General features: G+C 26.9%; 1 protein-coding gene across 1 annotated transcript in view; it reads right to left on the bottom strand.

Moving 5' to 3' along the window:
* LOC111612772 overlaps window positions 1-15,318 on the bottom strand; it is a 69,542-nt gene that overhangs the window by 25,704 nt on the left and 28,520 nt on the right. Inside the window, 7 exon segments of the mRNA XM_023354024.1 lie at window positions 77-210; window positions 1,579-1,698; window positions 8,894-9,013; window positions 13,222-13,274; window positions 13,355-13,400; window positions 14,233-14,340; window positions 14,735-14,942. Coding sequence (XP_023209792.1) covers window positions 77-210; window positions 1,579-1,698; window positions 8,894-9,013; window positions 13,222-13,274; window positions 13,355-13,400; window positions 14,233-14,340; window positions 14,735-14,942 — 789 coding nt within the window.

The following is a 15,318-nucleotide window of genomic DNA, read 5'->3' as shown; positions in this document are numbered from 1 at the left end:
TACTGAAATAAATCATTAACTAAAATTTTATAAATGAAACTTATAGTTAACAATTTTAATTTTTATCATTATTTACCTAGCAGAAGGTTTATATTTGGCACAAACAACAACATCATTGAATAAAAACAAATGCCTCAACTTGCGATGGCCTTCCGATAACTCTACTATGAAACTGTTTTTGACCAAGTGCCTTTGTGCTCTGTCTGGAACCTATCAAAAAGAATAGGTCATTTTTTAAAATTATAATAAAATTTTAAGGAAACCTTTTTTATAATATTGTAAATTAACTCCTTGAAATTTGTAAAAATATATTGAAACAAAATTATTTTATGATTTACATTATTTTCATAGCCACTTTTTTCAAGTAATTTTTTTCCATCCAGCAATCAACAATATGGATAGCTGGATGATGGAGAATATATAACTGGGTCAACTTTTCCATGAAAATTTTTGAGCCACTAAGAATCAAGCCTGAATCTCCCAGGATAGGCTGGGAATCAGGGCTTCTACATCTGAATCATCCTTCTATCATTTCATAAGTACTTAGAATAACGCATCTAAGAATTAAAATCCAGAATAACAGACTTCTTTAAATGCAAATAATATAAAAAAAACATAAAATTTAAAGGATATTAATTTTTTTTTAATTTTGTGATTTTTAAAACATTTAAATTAACTTTGTCATAAAGTTTTTACAAATAGGAAGTCTGAAGAAGCTTTAAAATTTGTAAAACGAAGAAACAAAATCATGTTTTTTTTTTTTTAATGATAAAACACTTCAAATTACAAATGTAAACAAAGTTTACATTTGTAATTTGAAGTGTTTTATCATTAAAAAATATACTACCGTGTTTCCCCGAAAATAAGACAGTGTCTTATATTAATTTTTGCTCTGAAAAATGCGCTAGGTCTTATTTTCAGGGAATGTCTTATTTTTTCCAGGAAGAAGAATTCACATTTATTATTGAACAAAAAAATTCCCAAGTCGAACTTAGACGAGAGTGACGTATATCCGGTGTGTCGAACTGTCGCCTTTTTATAGCGTCAACATCGGACTCGATGACCAATTAGTGCTTACTGAACCGTAGCACTATGCAAATGTCATGTGGCGTGATTCCCGGCCGACCAATTAGCCATCACCAGCCGTAACGTTATGCAAATCTGTGATTCCCAAGCCATAGTCTTATGCAAATCATGCCGTGTGGCGTAATTGTCTGCTGACCAATCAGTGGCTGTACTTTCAAAAATCCAACGGCCACTTTCAACCATTTGTCGATGACCGTTACGACTAAAAAAAACTTCGCTAGGTCTTACTTTCAGGGGGAGGTCTTATATTTCGCAATTCAGCAAAATCTGTGCTAGGTCTTATTTTCTGCGGATGTCTTATTTTCGGGGAAACACGGTACAATACCATAATGTTTTATCATTAAAAAATACTACAATACTCTTCAAATTACAAATGTAAACTTTGTTTACATTTGTAATTTGAAGAGTATTGTAGTATTTTCTAAAATTTGTTTGATTATAAAAATGAATTAGATATAAAATTTTGTTTTGCTACAATCATATCATACTTACTGGAAACATATTATCAGTAGCAGTAAAATTCAAATCATTCAAGAAACACTGAGTCATTTTTAATGCCAATTTCAGAGTTTTTTGATCAGGACAGGACTGGGGAGTGTATCTTAATAAATCCTATAAACATAAATTGTGAAAATTATGCTTTAGTTATGTAATAATGCAATATAAATGAAAATTATTTATATATAGCAATATATTATCCACAATTTAAATTAAAAAATACAATATTTATGAATTTCTGAAAAAACAACATTCACTTTGAATATTTAAAATTATTTTTGTTCAAATATTAAAATAATTCCTAATGTATTCAATACTCAAAAAACACAAGTATTCAAATCAATATTAACATTCAGCAGGATATTTTTATTTAACTGATATTTTTGGTTTTTTATAAGGGATCATCACATTACATCAATATAAATAAAATTAAAACTTCAAAAAACTCATTTTTGTATATTAAAAAGATTTATCAAAGTAATAATTTAGACAGTCAAGGAGTTAGAGTAGTTAAAGTATGTTATATATTTTTTAAGTTAACAAAAGCACTAAATTTTTGATAAAAATTCTTTAAAAAATTTAGTTATTTCTTAGTATAAATAGTATCATTTTTAGAATTCTTTAATGAGGAAACTCTCAACTCACTACAAAAACTAATGACATGATTAAAACTCAAAACCATCTTTCATATAAAATACAGTGATGAACTCAGTGTAATGATGAGATAATTACTTGGGAAATCCTGCTTTGGAAATTATGTCAGCAATTAACTACAGGAAGCCAAAGTTTAAAACATTTTTTTCCATTACAATGAAACCAAAAATTTATATCATAAAATTTTATATACTTATTGGTTATAATTTTGTTTTAAAAATATTCATATAGAATTTCATTTTTGTAAAAATTGGAATTAAATAAGGTAAATTTCCATGCTATGCATTCCTTTAAACATTCACATTTAATACATTAATTTTTTATAAAAAAGACTGGGTATTTTTCATCAAACTTCAGATCTAAATTCTGTATTGAAATATTGCATTATATTTATTCCTTTACTGAGACAGCAAATTGAATTGTTCAACGTTCCATATTTGCTGGAATATTTTTCAACACATATTTTTATTTGCATCTGAAAGAGAGAAAAACAATGACCTGCAAACAAAATATATCCTAAATACTTTATATGTTGAAATTATCTTTAATATTAAAAATCAGCAAAGTCTAATATAAATTAGTATAACATTATTACATAGTGGAAATATACTTGTTTAAACTCTATTTCATCTTTAACCAATACTGTATTTAGATACTTAAAATTTATTAGGTTAATGAAATCTGTCAATAATCTACACACTAATCAAACATTACATGATTTGCAAGTCCATAGAATAATTGTTATAGAGATTCAATTTTAAGATGCAATATACAAAATGTTAAAGTATTAGATTGGCATTTAAATAAGTTATAACAACATTTTTCAATGAAAATCTGATGTATAGGTTAAAACTTCCTCTACAAAAATCAGACATCATGTCTAGACAGCAGTAAATTTTAAAATATCCTTTATGATAAGCATTATGGTTTCATTTTCTCATTATTCTTAAATGTTAATTACACTACAGGAAAAATATATTCAAACTTAATCAGTCATTAATCTCATTAAAATGAAATAAATAAATGTTAAATACAAATACAAATTCTAAACTATTAAGATAAATAGAACCATTGCCAGTATAAAAAGGAGAGCAGAATAAAGTTATTATACATCAAAATTACTATTGCATAATAGATATAAATTTTAATTAATAACAACATTAAAAATTACTACTTTAATTAATTATATATATCTTATATTTCATTATGTTAAAAAGCAATATTTGATTTTTCTTTATAAAAATGAAATAAAATTTAAAAAGAAAACATTATATTCTATTTCGTTTGATTTAGAAATATTTAGGTAATTAAATGATAATTTAAAATCTTTTGTTTTTGTCAATTTAAAACAATTACTTTGATATTTTATGAAACCTACTATTGTAAGGTGATGTGCACATATTGCAATGATAAATTTTGCTTCATTTTTTACGTCCACCTTCCGTTTTATACAATTCATCACCACTACTTCCCTCTCCCCATTTGCCTAATCATGTGTACAACAAATGTCAATTAACAACCAAATATTCCAAAATAAATGAATTATTTTGTATGCACAAACACTTGGATGACCTCCCCCGTGCCAGCTTTCATCAACACCCTCATGACACCCCGATGTCATTGCAAGAAATGCATGCTGCCTAACTAACAGTTTAGCTATTCTACATCAAACTTTTTCCTAATTTATCATTAATTTACAAATAATCAATACAATTATTTACACTAATTCTAAAATCATTTTATTTTTCATAAACATGTATTAATTCTGAAGTAATATAATTCCTTTTTAATATAAGAGAAGTTACTCAAATAAGAAATACATTACCCTAACATTAATATATTAATATCTGGTCACTAAAATTTTAAAAAAGACACATTATTTATTATATTTCTAATATCATGATACTAAAACCTGCTATAATGGTTTTTCCTCTTTGTGACATACTCTCCACCAATTGTTTATAAATATTCAGTCTAACACAACCATCAAGTTTAGATTTGTTCTTTGTATGGTCCTTGTATGCACAGAACTGACATTCAAATCTATCCCAAAGATGCTCATTAAAATACAGACTAGGGCTTGGGCTGACCAATCCAACTTTCCAATATTTATGCCTACAAACCACACTGTTACAACCAAAGTAATGTGGAAGGTGCATTATCTTGCTGCAGATGTAGGGACCTTCCTTGAAGTACTTATAATGTTGAAAGTGTATAATTGTCCAAAATGTCCAGATACCACACAGCATTTATAGTTTTATCAATAGCAATTAATGGGTTCAAGCCATGCCATGCTATTTCCTCTATCAAACAAACTCTTTTGTTGGGATGATACAATCTGGAAGGAGCTCTTCCCCCGGTATTTACCACATCTGGATATAGGCATCTGACTGGTAGATTGCAAATCTTGATTAGACCAGTGAAAATCCTTTCAATGGACAGATTTAAATCCAGCATTTGCATTCCTTACACTATGTCAATTGGTATCTAGCATTAGTCATGGTGATTATTGGCTTAGAAATAGTTGCACAGCCATTGTAACCCAGAATATGAAGTTCTTCATACCATATTTGTCCTGACAGTCATTCCAGAAATCTCACATAGGATTTGTGCAACCTAAGACAATGGTAATATACAGCTTGTGCACACTAACATACTCTTGAGACGCTGGAACACTAACAATAAGCAACTCAACACCTTCCATACTCTTTCCAGCTTTTTGCTAGAAAAACTATAGGAAGTGTTGAGCTGCTTATTGTGCACACTGTTTTGCACAAAACTCTCTTGTCTCTCTGTTATTTTGAGAGGTTTTCTAGCATGTTTCTTGGAGAATTCAGCCCAAGTTCACTTCAGTTCGCATATGATATCATCAACTGTTGACTTCAGAACCCCAAGACTAACTGCAATATCTCATACAGAACATTTGTAAATGTGACCTTGGATCTACTATCATTCCATTTTGAAAGTTGGTTAATTTCACTGAATGTGGTATTTTGCAAGTTCCCTTTTGTTATGGTCTGTTCAAAGCCCAGCAAATGTGTTTATAGCCAACACAGTGCTTACTTTGCATGCAATCTAGCAGTGTCTGGATATTAATTTTTTGTACAAGAAAGTTGCCAACTTTCTTGTACAAAAAAGNAAAGAATTTTAATACAATTTTTATTTACTAAAAATTATTTTAAAGTAATTTTTTCATGAAACAATATATTTTAAGCCAGTACATAGAGTAACAAAGAGGAGTTTTGGTTACATTTGCTGGGAAAAGGGTAAACTGAATGTACCAAGTTTTCTTCTACTTTTAGCCAATGCACAGATAAGTTGTTAAATTACATCTTGAAAAACTCTAAGTTTGAAAAACAAGTAAAATTATATCAGTGTTTTATGTTATTGTATTAGTATAATTATTAGGCTACTAAGCATACAAAATAAAGAAGAAAATTCAAATTATTTTGTTATCACTTTCATCACAATTCATCACAACACTATAGCTATACAACTCATCTTCCTATCCATGACATACTAGACAAAGTGTAATATTTGGATATATTCCTTTTTTTTGGAAAGTATGGTGTCTTAAAGGCCAGCAAATATGTATTTACTGCAAGTTATTTGGAAGATTATGAATCTAAACTTTGTTATATCAAACTATGAAAATCAAAGAATAAATTCTGAACTGATTTTCTATTGTGAATAACTATTAACCATTTTATATTATTTTCAATTTTTTGAAACAATGTATTTTTCTAAGATAGTTATATTAGAAAATATTTATGGTAAAGCTTAGTTCACTCCGAGTTCGATTCGCTGGAAAAAGTGAAAAACAGAGCAAATAACACATCAGACATGACATCATTTCTGGCAAATTTACCATTTTGCAAATTGTTTTGAAGTTTGGAACTGCTTTTTGCTAGTGAAAAAATTTTGCCACCAATTGTATTCCTGCTAGTTATCACATGGTTCTTGTTTTCAAGATGGCTACAAAACTTTCTCATGCAATAGAATATTGTAATTTATGGTTTTTTAATATTCCACTCACACATCATCATTTTCTTTTTGATATGTCTTTTTTTTCTTGGTAAATAAACATGACTGGCTGCTTTCAATATTCTGTTGTTAGTCGTTTTGTTTTTCAAGATGATGTTTTCTCTTGCTTGCAAATGATTGGTGCTTAAAATTTGCAATTGCTTTTCACTTTTGGTTGTGCAGATCAATTTCTCTAAGCAAATAAAAATCACTTTTTACTATTCTCATTCACTTTCCTTTTCATTCAATGTGAACTAATCTTAACATTTTTCAATTGCTTTGATTCTTGTAAAAAAAAAACTGAAAATTAGGGAATAATATATTTATATATATATAATTATAATATAATATATATATTATATTTCATCAATAATCAAGTAAATATTCTAAAAAAAATACTACAGAACATTTTTCCAAATATTTTCAAGCTTAATAATGCAGTGTTTTGTGTGTGTTATATATTTGAATAGATAAGTCATATTTTAATGAGTTTAATATAATTTTTATATAACATAAAAATACTGAAGAGGTAATTTCCTTTAATTAATCAAATTTTATGGAAATATTTTTTAATAGATTTATTTATTTTCTTTAAAAATAAAAATGTCATGTATATGACAAAAGATTTCCACTCCTCAATTAACAGTATAACCCAGATACATCAAATATAATATATAAAAATACAAATGTAAATAGAAAAAAAAAGAAAAATGACAGTGTTTGTTTTCTAGTATTTTTGTTCTAAGAATTATAAAGTATTTGTTTAAAACAACTAAAATCTTCATGTAATAAATTTTTAAAATTATCATATTATGAGAGATGCAATAAAAGTATGATCTTTGAGAAATGCTTAGTTTATAAAAGGGAGTAAAAACACATGATGTGTTATGCAGTTCTGTTGAGGAATTATTAATCGTAGCCAATCCGACTGTATGTTTCTGTTAAAATATTTATGGAAGTGCAAACAATCAAAGTATTTGATGTGCTCTTTAAAAACCAGAAGACCCAGTCTGGACCTGGTGATGTTTGGATGATAAGTACATAGTACATTGCAGAGTAAATTTAAAGTTAAATAAAGTTTGTCAAATTCTTTCATGATTTTATTTAAAAGAGACAGTGCAGCCATGGCCCAAATTGATAAACTGTAATCTACAATAAACTGAAAATTTGTGAAAAAAATAGTGTGTAGCACATTATTCGATGAAATGTGTTTACAGAATTGATAGGTGATGCCATGATGTATTGCTAAACGCTTTTACTATTTTATCGATGTGACACTTAGCATAATTTTTGACAATAAAATTACAATTGAGATTATTTATGGAATTGATGTATTTTAAAGGATTTGTATTAATAGAAAATGGTGGAAAAGGGGTATTCCAAATGAGAAACACATTACCACAGTTTTATGAGTGTTAATTTTCAGATTATATTTTTGGTAGAGTTCTGACAAATGATGTAAATTTTGTTGAAAGACGTCCATGTTCTGAATTATTATTCTGATATCATTAATAGTAGATTTGAGTTAGCCAAGAATGTTGTTTATATAAACAGAGAAGAAAAGGCAACTTAATAATGAACCCTGTTGTAATATACAAATTGATGCAAAATCTAGAAACTCAAATTTTCCTATTTTAATTTTGTAAGTACTGTACATGATAGAAAGTAATTATTGAACCAGAATTGATAAATGGGGCCAAGATGAGTTGAAAGCTTGCCTGATGTCTAAGTGACCAACATAAATGGGGCGTTTTCTTTCTAAGTTATTGATGATTACTGATAAAATAGCGAATAAATTAGTGGAAGTGAAGTGATGATGGAGCACACAGTGTTGAAATGGGTAGGTATATTTTTCGGTAGACACAAATTTAAAATATTTTGAGCATAGCGGGCAATATGGTAATAAGGTGGTATAAGATTTTGTCCTTTTTTGGAATGGCTTTTATAGAAGATGAATACCACTGTTTAGGAACAAAACTAAATCTGGAAAATTTTGTGAATAATCTAGATAATATGATTGCAGACATGGGTTTTACTTGTAGAAGATAGCAGGTACATAGTCTGAACTAAAATTAGAAATTTTTAAAGTATCTGTTGCATCAATCATGTCAGAAAAGGAAAAAGAATGGTGGTATCTATTTGAGTGTGATTTGAATTTGGTCTTTGGTAAAATATTAGTGAATCTATTTTTGAAATTATTCTATACTTTGTAAACCTGTTGGTCCAGTACAACAGATGATTTATAGGAAACCTTTCTGGAAAATTTAGGTATAAAACTCCAAAAGGTCTTTGAGTCAGAAGCAAAGGAGCTGATTATTTTATTAAAATAATTTTGAAAAGAAATGTTGCATTCTATGTGGAACTGTTTTTAAATGACACAGTGTATATATATATATATATATATATATATATNTAGGTCTTATTTTCTGCGGATGTCTTATTTTCGGGGAAACACGGTACAATACCATAATGTTTTATCATTAAAAAATACTACAATACTCTTCAAATTACAAATGTAAACTTTGTTTACATTTGTAATTTGAAGAGTATTGTAGTATTTTCTAAAATTTGTTTGATTATAAAAATGAATTAGATATAAAATTTTGTTTTGCTACAATCATATCATACTTACTGGAAACATATTATCAGTAGCAGTAAAATTCAAATCATTCAAGAAACACTGAGTCATTTTTAATGCCAATTTCAGAGTTTTTTGATCAGGACAGGACTGGGGAGTGTATCTTAATAAATCCTATAAACATAAATTGTGAAAATTATGCTTTAGTTATGTAATAATGCAATATAAATGAAAATTATTTATATATAGCAATATATTATCCACAATTTAAATTAAAAAATACAATATTTATGAATTTCTGAAAAAACAACATTCACTTTGAATATTTAAAATTATTTTTGTTCAAATATTAAAATAATTCCTAATGTATTCAATACTCAAAAAACACAAGTATTCAAATCAATATTAACATTCAGCAGGATATTTTTATTTAACTGATATTTTTGGTTTTTTATAAGGGATCATCACATTACATCAATATAAATAAAATTAAAACTTCAAAAAACTCATTTTTGTATATTAAAAAGATTTATCAAAGTAATAATTTAGACAGTCAAGGAGTTAGAGTAGTTAAAGTATGTTATATATTTTTTAAGTTAACAAAAGCACTAAATTTTTGATAAAAATTCTTTAAAAAATTTAGTTATTTCTTAGTATAAATAGTATCATTTTTAGAATTCTTTAATGAGGAAACTCTCAACTCACTACAAAAACTAATGACATGATTAAAACTCAAAACCATCTTTCATATAAAATACAGTGATGAACTCAGTGTAATGATGAGATAATTACTTGGGAAATCCTGCTTTGGAAATTATGTCAGCAATTAACTACAGGAAGCCAAAGTTTAAAACATTTTTTTCCATTACAATGAAACCAAAAATTTATATCATAAAATTTTATATACTTATTGGTTATAATTTTGTTTTAAAAATATTCATATAGAATTTCATTTTTGTAAAAATTGGAATTAAATAAGGTAAATTTCCATGCTATGCATTCCTTTAAACATTCACATTTAATACATTAATTTTTTATAAAAAAGACTGGGTATTTTTCATCAAACTTCAGATCTAAATTCTGTATTGAAATATTGCATTATATTTATTCCTTTACTGAGACAGCAAATTGAATTGTTCAACGTTCCATATTTGCTGGAATATTTTTCAACACATATTTTTATTTGCATCTGAAAGAGAGAAAAACAATGACCTGCAAACAAAATATATCCTAAATACTTTATATGTTGAAATTATCTTTAATATTAAAAATCAGCAAAGTCTAATATAAATTAGTATAACATTATTACATAGTGGAAATATACTTGTTTAAACTCTATTTCATCTTTAACCAATACTGTATTTAGATACTTAAAATTTATTAGGTTAATGAAATCTGTCAATAATCTACACACTAATCAAACATTACATGATTTGCAAGTCCATAGAATAATTGTTATAGAGATTCAATTTTAAGATGCAATATACAAAATGTTAAAGTATTAGATTGGCATTTAAATAAGTTATAACAACATTTTTCAATGAAAATCTGATGTATAGGTTAAAACTTCCTCTACAAAAATCAGACATCATGTCTAGACAGCAGTAAATTTTAAAATATCCTTTATGATAAGCATTATGGTTTCATTTTCTCATTATTCTTAAATGTTAATTACACTACAGGAAAAATATATTCAAACTTAATCAGTCATTAATCTCATTAAAATGAAATAAATAAATGTTAAATACAAATACAAATTCTAAACTATTAAGATAAATAGAACCATTGCCAGTATAAAAAGGAGAGCAGAATAAAGTTATTATACATCAAAATTACTATTGCATAATAGATATAAATTTTAATTAATAACAACATTAAAAATTACTACTTTAATTAATTATATATATCTTATATTTCATTATGTTAAAAAGCAATATTTGATTTTTCTTTATAAAAATGAAATAAAATTTAAAAAGAAAACATTATATTCTATTTCGTTTGATTTAGAAATATTTAGGTAATTAAATGATAATTTAAAATCTTTTGTTTTTGTCAATTTAAAACAATTACTTTGATATTTTATGAAACCTACTATTGTAAGGTGATGTGCACATATTGCAATGATAAATTTTGCTTCATTTTTTACGTCCACCTTCCGTTTTATACAATTCATCACCACTACTTCCCTCTCCCCATTTGCCTAATCATGTGTACAACAAATGTCAATTAACAACCAAATATTCCAAAATAAATGAATTATTTTGTATGCACAAACACTTGGATGACCTCCCCCGTGCCAGCTTTCATCAACACCCTCATGACACCCCAATGTCATTGCAAGAAATGCATGCTGCCTAACTAACAGTTTAGCTATTCTACATCAAACTTTTTCCTAATTTATCATTAATTTACAAATAATCAATACAATTATTTACACTAATTCTAAAATCATTTTATTTTTCATAAACATGTATTAATTCTGAAGTAATATAATTCCTTTTTAATATAAGAGAAGTTACTCAAATAAGAAATACATTACCCTAACATTAATATATTAATATCTGGTCACTAAAATTTTAAAAAAGACACATTATTTATTATATTTCTAATATCATGATACTAAAACCTGCTATAATGGTTTTTCCTCTTTGTGACATACTCTCCACCAATTGTTTATAAATATTCAGTCTAACACAACCATCAAGTTTAGATTTGTTCTTTGTATGGTCCTTGTATGCACAGAACTGACATTCAAATCTATCCCAAAGATGCTCATTAAAATACAGACTAGGGCTTGGGCTGACCAATCCAACTTTCCAATATTTATGCCTACAAACCACACTGTTACAACCAAAGTAATGTGGAAGGTGCATTATCTTGCTGCAGATGTAGGGACCTTCCTTGAAGTACTTATAATGTTGAAAGTGTATAATTGTCCAAAATGTCCAGATACCACACAGCATTTATAGTTTTATCAATAGCAATTAATGGGTTCAAGCCATGCCATGCTATTTCCTCTATCAAACAAACTCTTTTGTTGGGATGATACAATCTGGAAGGAGCTCTTCCCCCGGTATTTACCACATCTGGATATAGGCATCTGACTGGTAGATTGCAAATCTTGATTAGACCAGTGAAAATCCTTTCAATGGACAGATTTAAATCCAGCATTTGCATTCCTTACACTATGTCAATTGGTATCTAGCATTAGTCATGGTGATTATTGGCTTAGAAATAGTTGCACAGCCATTGTAACCCAGAATATGAAGTTCTTCATACCATATTTGTCCTGACAGTCATTCCAGAAATCTCACATAGGATTTGTGCAACCTAAGACAATGGTAATATACAGCTTGTGCACACTAACATACTCTTGAGACGCTGGAACACTAACAATAAGCAACTCAACACCTTCCATACTCTTTCCAGCTTTTTGCTAGAAAAACTATAGGAAGTGTTGAGCTGCTTATTGTGCACACTGTTTTGCACAAAACTCTCTTGTCTCTCTGTTATTTTGAGAGGTTTTCTAGCATGTTTCTTGGAGAATTCAGCCCAAGTTCACTTCAGTTCGCATATGATATCATCAACTGTTGACTTCAGAACCCCAAGACTAACTGCAATATCTCATACAGAACATTTGTAAATGTGACCTTGGATCTACTATCATTCCATTTTGAAAGTTGGTTAATTTCACTGAATGTGGTATTTTGCAAGTTCCCTTTTGTTATGGTCTGTTCAAAGCCCAGCAAATGTGTTTATAGCCAACACAGTGCTTACTTTGCATGCAATCTAGCAGTGTCTGGATATTAATTTTTTGTACAAGAAAGTTGCCAACTTTCTTGTACAAAAAAGGAGGAGGCCAGTGCACAGACAATACACAACAGAAGTCATTTATAAATATTTGTTGACAAATTCTATACATTATAAAATATTAATTAGACAATAAATAGGTTTTTAAACTCAGCATTAGAATTCCTACCAACAGTTGCACAATGCCACCTTAAGCCTTATATTTTATTTGCTTCTCCAACTTAATTAATAATAGTGTTTTTTTCTTTCTATTAGTGATAAAAACTAAACTATTACTTTAGAATAAAAAAATAAAATATTGGATCATCATCCACTGGTAATATTTCAGAAATGATGAAGTAAAATTAAACAAACAATTAAAATTATACTCAAAAGGAGGATGAGAGAACAATACAATAAAATATTAATGTTTTGAAACATGAATATAACTTTCAAATTAAAATTTTAAAATTCAATTAAAAATATTAATAAATTCAATTTTGATTCCAGAAGTCTTCAAAAAATCCATTAAGATTTTAAATAAAAATTAATATAAAATATAAATAAAAATATAAAAGTAACTAAAAACTTACATGCAAGACCAAGGCATTTTTCTGAACTCTAGCTACAGGTTTATGAAGTAAATCTAAAATAAAAAATTGTAAATTTAATTTATTTTTATCATCACTTATGAAATATAACAGAGCTATAAATATATAAAGCTACCTTCTAATGTTGTGGCTTGTCCTTTCATATATTTTAATTTAATGCTCTATAATAATAAAAAATATAAAAATTTAAAGATAGTGAATATAATAAAGCAATTGTAATTTAATATAATATTTAAAAACATTTTTCATAAAATTTTAAAGCATTAAAATAATAATAATTATTATTATTATATAATAACAAAATATTTTAAATCATGATTTGTTTAATTTTTTGATAACTTATATATTAAATTCCAATTTAATTAAGAGCAATGGCACATTGTTGTGGTTATCATACTCTCTTTTCTAAACAACAATCAATATTGATATCTAATGAATACAAATATATATTTATATAAACATCTGTACCATCTTATATAGGATTCTATCCATATCATTTGCCAAAAATTCATATAAGAATTCTGGCACAAATTTCTGTTTTATTTCTATAAAAGTATGATTCATGTTTGAATCATGATGTATGAATTGACAACTTAATTAGCTATTATAGACAGCATTTGTAATGCATTGGGATAGCGTTGTGGCAATAGATAAAGGGGAAAAAAATGTAATTAATCAAAGTTTACAGTATATACAATTTGTCCTGTTTGAAGAGAATGTTTTTAAAGCCCAAACACATTACAATTTTATAGAAATATCCAAATCCATGTCCAAAATGGGACTCAGTCCTGCAATATGGTAAATAAAAGCAAATGCCTTATACAGCATTACTCTGCACAAAATTTGTAGTCTGTTAAGGCATTTTGAAATTAAACTATATTAAAGTAATAGTTTTGTTTCAAACTGATATAATGAAAAAAAAATATATTAAAATAAATAAAGTAATGAAAAAATGGATAACGAATTACTACAATTAATTTATTTAATACATACCTTAATAATTTCTGCAAATTTTGCATTTTCAACACTACACTTTTTTACAGTTTCAATTGCTTTAGAATAGTTCTGAAGAAAAGCTGCATAAACACCCAACTTGCTAGCCTAATTCAAAAGACAAATTATTTTAATTATTTCAAAAGTCAAATTACATTATTAATTATAAATTTACAAAAACAATTATATTAAGGTGTAAAAATTTCTTTAATTCAAATGTTAGATGTGTGAAATCATGATATAAACTACTTCTGAATTACATAAATAACTTAAAATGATCATATTACAATCACTGACTTAAATAGGTTTCAAAAACTAGTAAAAATTATTTAAAAATAATTTAGAAAAAATAGATTATTTTTTTTATTTAACCTATAAATTATAACTAACATTTTTCAAGAACTTAATACAATAAATGTCTATGTATCCATTTTGTATTTATAAAAAAATTAGCTTTCCAAATAAAGGAAATATGTTTAAAAAAATTCTTAATAATGTATACCAATATTTTAAAATGTTCTCCAACTGCATGTTTTCCATCTTGACTTTCAGTATAGGCTTTTAATCCTTGAAGAAAACTCAAATGGATATTATGCAATTCTGGAATCCTAAAAAATACTGTGTTGAAATCTTCTAAGGAAAGTAATGGCTGCGATGTCCCAATAGTTGCCTTTAGAGCCTTCATATACTAAATGAATATATTAATAAATCTTGACATATTATATAAATACAGATATATCTAATTATATCAAAACTGTACATACTGAATTTATATCTAATTATATTTATGTTCTAAATTTTATATTTTTCTAGCAAAAAGAAAAAATTAATGAATGTATAATAGAACTCCAATTATCCAAATTGATTCATTCTGCAGATGATTTGGATAATCAAAAATTCAGATAAGCAGATTAACATGTAAAAATGAAATTACAGAGTAAGAGCATATTATTGTACTGTATTTATTATTCATCAATGTGCAAGTAGCATCATACTGATCATTTTCATTTGTCAAAGCTAATAGGTATCAGTGATCATGCAGTTGCATGATGTAAGAGAATTGCAGTGTGATGTCAGTGGGAGAGA

The sequence above is a fragment of the Centruroides sculpturatus genome, unplaced genomic scaffold, assembly GCF_000671375.1.
Source record: "Centruroides sculpturatus isolate CEXI.00-Female unplaced genomic scaffold, Cexi_2.0 scaffold1814, whole genome shotgun sequence".
NCBI classification, from domain to species: Eukaryota; Metazoa; Arthropoda; class Arachnida; order Scorpiones; family Buthidae; genus Centruroides; species Centruroides sculpturatus.
Note: the sequence above shows the minus strand (reverse complement) of the source record. Positions and strands in the feature narration are given on the sequence as shown.